At 41.9% G+C, this 12,210-nt stretch overlaps 1 protein-coding gene across 1 annotated transcript in view; it reads right to left on the reverse strand.

Moving 5' to 3' along the window:
• The window catches only part of LOC128864826 (homeotic protein spalt-major), an 82,098-nt gene that overhangs the window by 6,119 nt on the left and 63,769 nt on the right, over positions 1–12,210 (reverse strand). The window contains exons 2-3 of the mRNA XM_054104583.1: positions 7,979–11,202; positions 2,979–3,247 (exon numbers count right to left, since the gene is read on the reverse strand). Coding sequence (XP_053960558.1) covers positions 2,979–3,247; positions 7,979–11,027 — 3,318 coding nt within the window. The 5' untranslated portion in view covers positions 11,028–11,202. The remainder of the gene's footprint in view (positions 1–2,978; positions 3,248–7,978; positions 11,203–12,210) is intronic.

Consider the following 12,210-nt stretch of genomic DNA (forward strand, 5'->3'; position numbering starts at 1 on the left):
CGATAAAGAGTCGATTTATGAATTGTTGAGAATATCGAGGTCGAGATATCGGGGTTGTAGCTTGTTCAGCAATACTTTGCGCAACTCTGCAGCAACTCTTTCTCAAGAAAAAGTCCAGTTTTTGGTCTGCCAGTCCTTTTCCTATGCTCGATAGAACCAGTTTCTTATTCACTACTGACATCTACGTGTCATTTTTGAAAGACCATTCATTTGTGTGCTAGGATACTACAAGTTTACTTAGCTGCTCAACCAGTTCGTCGTTTTATCTTTTTCTGACTTTTCTCCATTTTAGCAAGTGATATGTTCAACACGGCGATGCTCCATGAAAAGTCAATTCTCCGGCCATGAATCAGCAAAATACCAATTCATAATAACCAAAAAAATTCTCGTCTAATAACAGTAATAATTATCATAATTATATAAATATGTCACACTAAAATATTTAAGCCCCGTTTTGAGTGAATCGTTTTCCTGATTTTACTGCAGAAAAATTAACTCCGATATATAGAGGGGCGCGGACTCTGACTCTATATGGGCCGAAAAGTGAAAACCAATAAATCTCTAAAACCAATTGAGCTAAAGAATTGAAACTTGCCATGAAAACATAAATTTTATGGACCATATTTATGGCAAAAAGTGGTAAGTATCGAAAAAGAGGGCATAAGACCTCTAATACACCTCTCATACACCTCTCATACTATAGCTTTTCTCTGGAACCGCTTATGCTAAGGTATGGAAATTTCATGCAGTTAAATAAAATATGAATGCCTCCTTAAGTGTGTAAGGCGAAAAGCATTTTGGGTATTGGAAAAGCAGGCATGGCACCTCACATACACATTTAAATCTCATATTGTGTGTACAAAATAAATGAACCAACGGAGATTTCAAAATCTTAAACAATTTTTTTGGATCGCTACCAGGGTTTGAAAATAAAATTGGCATATTTTATCGAAAATAAAAAATTGCATATTGAGCTCAGTAATTCCAAACAATCTTCGCTCCTACACAGAGTCTTGATTATTGCCGAGATAATTATTATGCTGATTATATATTTACAGGAGGGTATAGTTCAATTGAAATTGGATAAAACCTACTACTTGCATTAAGACCTGTTACTGGTCGTATTGTCAACCTCGAGCGATACTAGCAATCTTAAATGGGACTAGTAAAAAAGTGTCTAACGTGGGGCGAACTTCAAATATTACCGATTATTCTCCTATCTTATCTAATTTCAATACAAAACAAAGCAAAGCCAAGAGCGACATTTCTCAAACTTTTCATTGGTATCAGAAACTTTTCAAGAGTTATTTGTTACACTTATTAACTAGAAGAAGTTGCACAGTTTGTTCTTACAAAAATCCTTGTAGGAAAAAATATGTGGCCTCCATATAAGGTAAAGCAAGGGAATCTGTTTAATTTCTTATCAGATGAACTTTGATGAAATCCAGCAAAATTTAGGTCGAATTTTCGATTGCGGGCGGCACCAGTTATATTAATTGGCGCTACACCCTATGTTTGCTGTTTGGCGGAGCTCCGCTTCCTAGTTCCTGAGTAAGGCTTGATGTTTTTCCACAAATGTAGGGACTTCTGGTTTTATACCGCCTCCGAACGGCAGATGGTTTTTTATGAGGAGTTCTTTCATGCCAGAAATACACTCGTCTAATATGTCTAATATGGCGGCCGCCATTGCCGAATAGGTTGGTGCGTGACCATCATTCGGAATTCTAGTTCGAATTTCGGTGAAAGACCAAAATGAAGCAAAAATTTTTTTCTAATAGCGGTCGCCCCTCGGAAGGCAATGGCAAACCTCCGAGTGCATTTCTGCTATGAAAAAGCACCTCATAAACAATATCTGTCGTTCGGAGTTAGCTTGAAACTGTAGGTCGCTCCATTTGTGGAACAACATCAAGACACCCACCACAAATAGGAGGAGGAGCTCGGCCAAACAGCCAAAAAGGGTGTACGCGCCAATTATAAAATAAAATAAAAATAATCAGTTTTAGATCAGTTGAAATGTAAAAAAGACATCGAGCCGATATTTTAAAACACTCTGCTTCATTTGAAAAAAGCAAAAATAAATGAAACTTTTTTCAAGAACGTTAATTGGATAGCCAAGCAGCAATCCAAGCGCTGGATTCGGCGACAACAACCTCTGAGCTGGTGAAATAAAGCAGGAATAGCCTTACAACCTTGAGCGGAAACCTTAACGCTACCTTGATCTGGGTCCCGGAACATCGGAACATTGAAGGAAACTAAACAGCCGACGAACTAGCAAGAGTGGGATGTGCCATGAATAACAATCTTCCTGGATCGGTATTCACACTACTGGATGCAGTCAAGAATGCAATTTCCTCAAAATACCTACGAATTGGGAATTGTAGATGGAGCGATCAGACGGCATGCAAAATTAGCAGAATACTATGTCCCATCTACAACCACAAACAAACTTCAACATTGATAAATATTAAACGAAGGAATCCCTGCATGTTTACGACAGTGATAACTGGCCTCTGGCCCATGGAATAGCAAGATATCAAAGTTGTAATCAACCGCATAAAAAGAAAGAAATGTCTTCCACTTCCTCTGTGAATGCACTATGGAAAAGGAGGGTGTTAACACTTCGCAAACCGCTTTTTGAAGACCTCGAAGATTTTTCTGGCGCAGACGTAATCAACCTTATTCGATTTCTCAATCGCGACGGCCCTTTTGTGGAAAAATCTTTTTTTTATTCAACTGCAGTGTTTTTCTTTTCCCTGCTGGGTATCTGCGTATATGTATGCATATCTACATCTCTACACATACATTTAACCGGGGGTAATTAGTATGAAATATTGCGAAATTTATGAGTTACATTAGTTGGCCCCACTTGCACGCGCTCCACACTTAATAACCTAGCACACACATACACTCACACATATTGGCTGGCTCATATATACACATGTTTCCCATTATAATTCTTTCCCACCTTTCCTACTCACCTTCGCATTGTATGGTGATGTCCTATCACAATTCGTAGAACGACTTGTATTATTCGCCGTAACTGCGCCACTTGTCGTGGTTGCATTGCTGTTGTTATTGCTGCTAGCTGCTGTAGTAGTTGATATCGTTGTCGCTATGGTTGTTGTAGTTGTTGTTATGTTATTAGCAACATCTTTGGTATGTTCGCTATGTGTGTGGCGCTCGAGAGCTGCTGGGTTGGGGAATATCTTGTAACACACGTTGCATAAATGCGTTTGGGGATGTAAACCTAGGAGGGGGTGTGGAGAGAAGCGAAACAATAGAGACTTTTTAATTAACAATAAATGTAAACTCAAGCCATATCAAATAGAATGGTTAGTTTAAATATTTAATAAAGCAAAAGCATAGTTTGAAAATATTAGCAATCCAGAGATCTGCACTCCTAAGCTGGCATACCTTCAATCTCGAGCTTGATCGCCTAAATATAGTAAAACTTCACTTTTAAATTATTGAGCATAAGAAAACATTGAACTTATGAGGCGCTTAACTTTAATATCTTGACACTTTTGCTATCAATAAAAATGTCAGTACCTTTCAGCTACATTGACGTGGCTGTGGTGAACGGGGATTTCATTCATAAAACTAAGACTAGATTTGTAAGTTATTGTTTCCACTATAGATTTTTTATATCGAAATATGTGATGCCGCTAGTATGTGCTAATAATTCAAGGCAATGGAGGTACTAATTAACCAGTATTCGCTCACGCCTAGCTTTTGTACAAAAATTCTACTTATACAAAGTGAAATCTAAAATAAACAAGACAGAGCTAAAATAGAAGCGACAAGAGCTTTGTTCTGATAACTTCGAATTTACAATATTTAACCAAAATAGTCCCTCTGGCCTCGATACACTGTTCTGCGCGATCTAAAACCTTTTCGAAAGAGTGTTTCAGGTCATTGACCGGAATGTGTTTCAGGACGTCGGTACAAGTCTTTTGCATGGCCTCTACGGGCGCAAAATATTTTCCTGTCATGGCGAAATGCAATTTTCCGAATAAGTAGAAGTCACAGGGAGCCATATCAGGCGAATACGGTGAGTGATTGATGGTTAAAATACGATTTCTTGTCAAAAAATAAGTCACAAGAGTAGATCGATAAGATGGTGCATTATCATGCAATAAGCACCAGCTTCCTCCTTCGCGGTATTCTGGGCATATTCGACGACTGCGACGAATGCGATGCAACAAATGCGCCTTCGATTCTTTATTTCACTTGACGAAAAATTTGTATGTGAAAGCAACAACAAAGTCGCCGCTAGCGAGTATGGTTATACCTCATCAAACTGATATAACTCCCTATTTTTAATGCTGCCAATTAGAGTCCTAGAGTCTTAAGCCGATTCCGAACGGCAGATATTTCTTTATGAGGAGCTTTTGTGATACCATACAGAGGAAAAAAACACAGAGGACGAACAACCAAACAGGGGGAAAAGGAAGAAGGAGCTTCGGATTATAAGAGGATGGCGACCAAACGGTGGGTAATTACAATTAAGTTAACCGCTTCAAACTGGTGATAAAATTCACCAGGTGTGCGATATTTAAACTGCTATATCCGCCGTAGCCGAATGGGTTGGTGCGTGACTACCATTCGCAATTCACAGAGAGAACGTCGGTTCGAATCTCGATGAAACTCCAAAATTAAGAAAAACATTCTTCGTTCGGAGTCGGCTTGAAACTGAAGGTCCCTCCATTTGTGGAACAACATAAAGACGCACAGCACAAATAGAAGGAGGAGCTCGGCCAAACACCCAAAAAGGGTGTACGCGCCAATTATATATATATACAATATATATATCCACAGTTGTAGCAAACGAGTGAGAGTCAAGATGTTTGAATCTTAGCCCGACGAGAGGTGGACAGGTGAGAGGAAGGTGCTTCCAGATAGTTTGCTACAGAAAGGACTTGTGGCTTTTCCAAGTCGCACCACATGGATACCTAACGGACAATGTCCGATAAGGATACCCACAAAATTCGAGAATTGAAGCTTTATTAACCTTACAAGTTTTCTTGAGCACCTTCAATTTACCTGTAGCCAGAGCATCTCGCGATTTTGCACGTTTGCGCGCTAACAAAACGCTCGCTGAGTTGACGCAAGGTACATTTATGTAACATATTATATAACAGTTTGTTAAAATAAAAAATAGTGCAGTGCTGCCAAATCATATGCAATTCTAGATTATTTTATTCACTACTCGTTAGGCAGTTGGTGAATCGAAAGCATACCTTTATCTTCAATTATCGAATTAAAGTAGAACTCTTTTACAAATTGTGCTGAAGTTAAACTCTTTTAGCTCTAAGCTGAGGTAGAGGACAGAAGCATTCCTCTAAACGAACGGTATACTACGATTGAGTTGAGCGTAATCGCGGAAACCAATAGAAGGTGGTATCTGACAACTAACTGCAGGGCCTCCAAAACGCTCTGGTTAAAACTGAATCTTAAAAAGACAAAATGTCTGCTTTGATTCAACAGATCAACTACCAGCGTCCTCACAGGTGTTATAACGGGTTACGGCACTATTGACACCCTAGCCAGTAGAATGGGTGTACCTCACAATGGCGTCGGCGGGAGTTGTGAAGATGAAGAAAAAATTGAGTTGGTACAACACCACCTCTGTAAATGCCCTGGACTTCAAAGAAGCCATGCTAAATATTTTGGTGGTTATTTCTTTGAAGACCTGGGAAATTCGTAAAGTTTCTCACTGGATGGACTAGTTACTTTCTTAAAAAGATATAAGTAGTTTGAGCAATTTATATAGGGGATGGAAACCAAATCCAGGTATCACAATGAGCCTTAGGGCCACCGGATAACTTGTCTAAGACTGACAACCTTGCTAGTCCAACTAAGTGCACGTTTGAAGTGGTTGAAAATTCTCGTGAATTCTTGATAGTTTTTTCCCCATGATGGCAATTTCTCAATGCAACGAGTACATGATTTTTGGGCTGCTGATGAATATTTTAAAATTGAGATGCAAATTTGTCAAATTTTTATAAACCTTGTACAAAGTTATAAGCTTGGATCAATATGGCCTTTTTTATAGAAAGGTTTGGGCATTTTGCATTGCCTCTAAATTGCACTATCACTAATTTTTTAGTGATAGTTAAAAAAACCCGTTTCATTATAACAATTTTTTTATTTATTGTTTCATTTATTATTTAGTGCACTATGCCCAACCGTAGCCGAATGGGTTGGTGCGTGACTACCATTCGGAATTTACAGAGAGAACGTTGGTTCGAATCTCGATGAAACTCCAAAATTAAGAAAAACATTTTTCTAATAGCGGTCGCCCCTCGGAAGGCAATGGCAAACCTCCGAGTGTATTTCTGCCATGAAAAAACCCCTCACAAAAATATCTGCAGTTCGGAGTCGGCTTGAAACTTTAGGTCCCTCCATTTGTGGAACAACATCAAGACGCACACCACAAATAGGAGGAAGAGCTCGGCCAAACACCCAAAAAGGGTGTACGCGCCAATTATATATATATATGCCCAACCCTGGTTATAGACCGACTTAGTCACTTCAAAGGGTGTCCATTTTAAAGGCATTTTTGCATTTTTTATTTGATATTTTGATCAAGAAATCATTCTTACGATCGATTTATGACTGATTGATGACTAAAGCGCGCGAAAAAACTTAGTGAGATAAGGGATTATCAAATCAACTTAGCAAATGATGTCGCAAACAGATATGTAAAAACACTCTCTTGGCAGCTGAGAAAAGCATTTGTTTTGTTTTGGTATTTTTGTGTTTGGTTGCTTTGATGGATGTACTTTTAACTAAGTAAGTTAATGAAATAACTCTAAAAGACTCTGCAAATTCAATAACTTTTAGTGAAAGAGGTGCAAATGTCTTGAATATTTTTATATGGCAAAACATTTTCTTGAGCAACTGTACTTATTTTCTAAAAACTTGGTATTTTACTACAATGAACAATTCAGCCTTGAGCAAGAAAATGATTCCTCTACTCTTAGAAATCTTTAAGCATTCATTTCAATTATAAATGATTTCAGTGACCATAAATTTTGTTCATCGAAAAAGAGTTCTGACATGAAATCGGATAAATGAGAAATAGCAAGCGAGGCAATGCTATAATGTGGAATGAGATAAGCGTACGAGTACTTCGGACATATGTTTGTATGTATGTCGCACACATGTTCTAATTATACTTAGTTAAATGAAAACATTCGTACACACAAACACTTTGTGCGCGTATAATCTCTTATGTTTCTTGTTAGTAAGCGAAAGCACACCAAAATAGCGCCACTAAAAGAACCAGCGATTGATTCATGCGTCAACGCAAACGAATCTGGGCGAACCACAAAATCCCTTCTCCACAATGCGATTTTTTCGCTCTTTAAGCGAACAAAGTGATTTCTTGCGCACAAAGCTATTTACGCGACTAGAGCTAGGCACTTGTCAAGCACGCCGCACGCTGGCTGGGTCAAAGGGTACAGACGAAAAGTCTTTGTCATTTTCGCGCAGATGTGACATGAGCCTAAATGACACATTGACAAGAAATACGAGCGAGCGGCAGTAAAGCGAAGTGTATTGAGAAGAAACGGAGTGACAGCGTGAACAAAAAAGTTTGGTATAAAGGCGAGATGCCTATGAAAAATATTTTTTTTTTAAATCGTGTAGAAGAAATAAGTTAAGGAAGCCAGAAGAATTAAGTACGATCGCGCATTAATTAAGAACACTGCTTTTCCTTGTTCTACAACAGCGCAAGTTCAGCGCTGTTGACCTTCTGCGCCGCACTGGGAAGCCATAAGGCGCGTCATTGTAACCGAAAAAAGCGAGGCCAATAAAAAATTAAGTGTGAAAAGCTGCTAGCGTTTTCCCCTTTTTAAATTGCGCATTAAATATGTGACTCTGTTTGGTTTTTTCTTTTTTGCTTCCTTATACATAAATACCTCGCTTTCCATCTACTACTTCAGCCGCCCCTTAAAACTTCCGTTACACTTACCCATAAAGCCGAGCGGTCCAAAAGGCAAAAGCGGAAATTTTGCATGCGCACCCAACATTTGCATCTCCTCGCGCGCCGCCGCCATTAGCAGAAAATTCGGTGACATACCCAACATGGGCAGTTGTTCAAGCGCCTTCTGTGACATGCCATTTGCAGGGAAACCGCGTGCCGAAAGATCCATAGCAGCCGCAGCCGCCATAGCAGCCACTGGATTCGGTAACTCCCCGCTCTCGCCACGTTCTCCTCCCTCGTGTGCACGTTCGTCAGCATATTCATCGACCAGACGACGATCGAAAGGCGTTAATGAATTCATATTCTCGCGCGAGTCATCCGTGCTATCCATAGTCATGAAGTCATCGTAGTCCCCTTGTGATGATTCCGAACGCTGGCCTGAATAATCGGAGGTGGTGGAGAAGTCAAAATTATCCGAGGTGCCCATAGACTTGTTCGAGTTCTGATCCTCGATCGCTGCATCCATGTGAGCTTTCATACGAGCATTGTGCTCCGCCACTGCCTCGGCGTTGCCAGCTGCGCCGGGTAGCGCACCTAACGGCAGCGAAAATGTGCCGAGCACACCACCATTCAAGGCGACACCAGGCAAGCCAGCCAAGACACCACTGCCGTCATCTATGGTATGTATGCGTATGTGTTGCTGCAGTATCACACCATTCGAGAACTTTTGATGGCACACAGGGCACTTGAATTGGCTGCGCATCGGTGGCTTGATCTTGTGAATGCTCATGTGCGCCTTCAGATTGCCCTTGGTTGCAAAGGCACGCCCGCAAATTTTACAGCGGAAGGGTCGTTCGCCGGTATGTGTGCGTATATGCATTTGCAATGAGCTGCGGCATGACATCACCTTGTGACAGAAGATGCACTGATTGGGATCGGTTAGCTTGTTCTCAATATTGTCGACCAGCTGTTGCAGCTTTGAAGTCTCTGAAGTGGTATCGATTTCGATTAGATCCTCCCAAGATTTATCAATAATGCGTTCCATCTGCGCCAACGAATATTCCGAGGAGATGTGCGGCTCGAGGCCGCTGTTACTTGAGTTGCGACTCAATGATGAGCGGCGTAGAGACGATGTAGATTTGGGCGTAAACTCGCCACCTTCCACCAACCTATCACGGTCTCGTTCGCGTTCACGGTCACGTTCTTCGTGTGCATGTGACTTACGTGATTCACTGACACCGGAGTGCGGCGTGTTGGCCCGAGAACTTCGTTTCCGCGTGCTGCTGCTGCGTTTCGGCGGGTGATGGGCGTGTAGCGAATGGTGGCTGGTTGGGCGTTCCGGTTTATCAAGTTTCGCCTCGGCGATTTGCTTCGTTATCGAGGGCGTCTTTGGCGAAATGCATGGTGCTATGGTCTCGGAATTTTCGTGTCTTTCAGGTGAATGATGTGGCTTACTTAAATCCTGCGGAGTCTCATCAGGCGAGTGTGGCTCCTCTGGTTGTATTACTGGCTTAGACGTTGACTGGTGTGTCAACTCTTCGGCTTTTTCCTTTTGTGTGCTCAACACAGGCTCTTCAACACCTATTGCCTTTGCTTCGCTAGACACGGGTAATCTGACCAATGGTCCACCAATCGGTGCGCCGTATGCGGGAAACTGTTCTACTACTGTGCCACCCGGTCCCGGCGCCAATAGCATTGGCGGAAAAATTTGCGTATGCCGTTGATAGTGGACTTTCAGGTTACCTTTTGTGGTGAATTTACTGCCACAGACATTACAGTGAAAAGGGCGCTCGCCAGTATGAGAGCGTAGATGGATCTGCAATGCGGAAAAGGAGCCGAAAATCTTGCCACAGTACTTGCAGCGATGTTTAAATATTTCACCCCTGCTCTGCGCATCCTTTTGCGTATACTCATACTCGTCCTGCAGATGAGAGGCATGCAGACTTTGCGAGGCTGAATCAAGCACCTCTTCAGTGCGACGTTGTAGCATCTCCAAGCAATTGGGTTCATTGGGAGCAGGTGGTGGATCATGATTGGTGATAATGCTGGAAGCGAGCGAGGAGCTAATGTCGCACATCAAAGGCTGGTAATTATTGTTGTGGATGGTGGAGTTGGGCAGCGGTGTAACAACGGTATCGTGGCTTATATTGCCCATGCTTAGCGTCTTCGTACTTCCGCTCTTTCTCACTTGCATGTCCAAGCTCGCGATTGCACTTGTTGATTCTTCAGTCTTTGTATTCTCATCTTTTGACGTAGACGCTGGTCTCAGTGGTCTCAATGATTCGACAACTTCACTTGCGCTGTGTGGGCTTGTGTTGTCTATTGCATGCCGTCGCTCCATTTTAGTCACGACTTTGTCGAGCGTCTTCTCCTCCGTTTCCAACTGTGGCGATTGTAGTAATCGTCTCTTTGGCACGGAGTGCTGCTGCTCTAACTCATCAGTTTGCTCATCGTCCAGCTGTTCCGCGTCACTTGCACGCTTTAGCTGACTCTGCAGGTGTTGTATGAGCTGCAGTTGCATGAGGTGCTGCCGCTGCACATTCAGTATCGTCGACTGTACCATTGCCAGCTCGCTCATCGCTTCGCCATAATTTTGTGCGCCACTCAGCGCTGAGGCGGCAAATTGCGCCACCGCCACTTTGGTGTGTTGTAAAGCCTCCAATGCTACATGACCACTAACCGGCAGTCGATTCCCCGGCAGCACGGACAAATCCAATGCCTCATTGCTATCACCCGTCGCCTCAAGCTCCTCTTCGCCATCGTCGCGTTCTACGCTGCTACGCTCGCCCACCAGCTCTTCGTTGGCGGCAGGCATATTGCACTGTGGATCAGTATTTTCGTCAGAGGCACTATCTGGCGTGGAGGTGGCGCTCTTCAAAGGTAAAATGCTCTCCGTTTTGCAGTCATTCTGAAACGTCGTTTCCCCGCCGTTGAGCTCATTGTTGCCCACGCCTCCGCCATTATTATTGCGATCTGCGTCCAGTTCTTTGGTTAAACTGCTAATGCTCTCACTAATGTTGCTGCCGCTACTATTGCTGCCACTCGAGTTGCTGCGCAAACCGCGAAAGTTTATGCGATTATGAAAAATCGAACACATTCTCCTTGCGTTACAATTGACCAGTGACCGGTGACCAGTGACCAAAGCATCCAGCAACAAATCGCATATAGTTTTGTGTGATCGAGGTTTCCTGCCGGCATTGGTTGCTATAAATGTCGGTGTTTTGACCTGGATTAGGCTGCCTTCAAAGCCGAGAACAACAAGCGAAATTTACCTAGAAAAGAAATAAAAGCAAAGAGTAATGGAATAATCAGTGCTGCTTATTGGGCTAAACGTATACGAGAAAATTTGTCAACAACACAAATATCGTCAATAAATTTATTTAATATCTGTCGGCATTTATGCACATCAATAATATGTTTATTTTTTTGAATGTTTAACGTGGCGCATTTCTTGTGCGATTTTCTATTTTGTTCAGGCTTGCCCCCAATCCGAGGCGACCATGACAAGGTACGCGGGTAGTGTCGTAGGTGACAGCTTCCAAAAAATCACCTCCGTTTGTTCACGCAACAGAGACATGATATTCATTCTTTATGATAAGTTTTTTATTCCATTTTAAATGAATATATAAATAGTTTATGTGGGAATGGAATAAATAAACATTTGCATGTAATTAGGGGAGTGGGAGTATAATTCCATTTATTCGTATTTTAGTTTTCGTTCTTTTTTTTAACCTCAATGTAGATCTAGAGGCGAGTAAGAAATTAGGTAAATAGTGAAGCTGTGCTTTTATCGGAAGATTTTGTTTAATGTGGGATCCCAAAGATATTTCTTAGATCCAATTTTCGAGATTTTGGGATTGTAATGCCAATTTCCTTGGAATCGCGAGTGACGCTGGGGTACAGTTGTTTCGAAAATTTTTATTTTGTTTATGGCTCCGTGTGACTCATATTTAGATTATACTTGGTTGGTTGGTTAGAGTGGTGATTCATCCAGAATCCAACTAGCGCTTCCGCACCATTTTGTTGCCACATCCTCGTTACCAACTTGTTTAATGGTTATTTACAGCATGACTATATCCAGTCTGTGCGGTTTAGGAACCTAATTAGGTTGTTGACGTCTAAGCCAGACCGTTGTTCGAGACTCTCGAACGGCGGTTGGCCCAGAGTTAACATTCTGTCCTTCCATAGGGCAGGGCATTCACAGAGGAAATGGAAGATTGTTTCCTTTTTCTCCGGTTGTTTAGAGCTGTGACAGTATGTGTTGTGAGGGATGCCCATTT

The sequence above is a fragment of the Anastrepha ludens genome, chromosome 5 (assembly GCF_028408465.1).
Source record: "Anastrepha ludens isolate Willacy chromosome 5, idAnaLude1.1, whole genome shotgun sequence".
Lineage (NCBI taxonomy): Eukaryota > Metazoa > Arthropoda > Insecta > Diptera > Tephritidae > Anastrepha > Anastrepha ludens.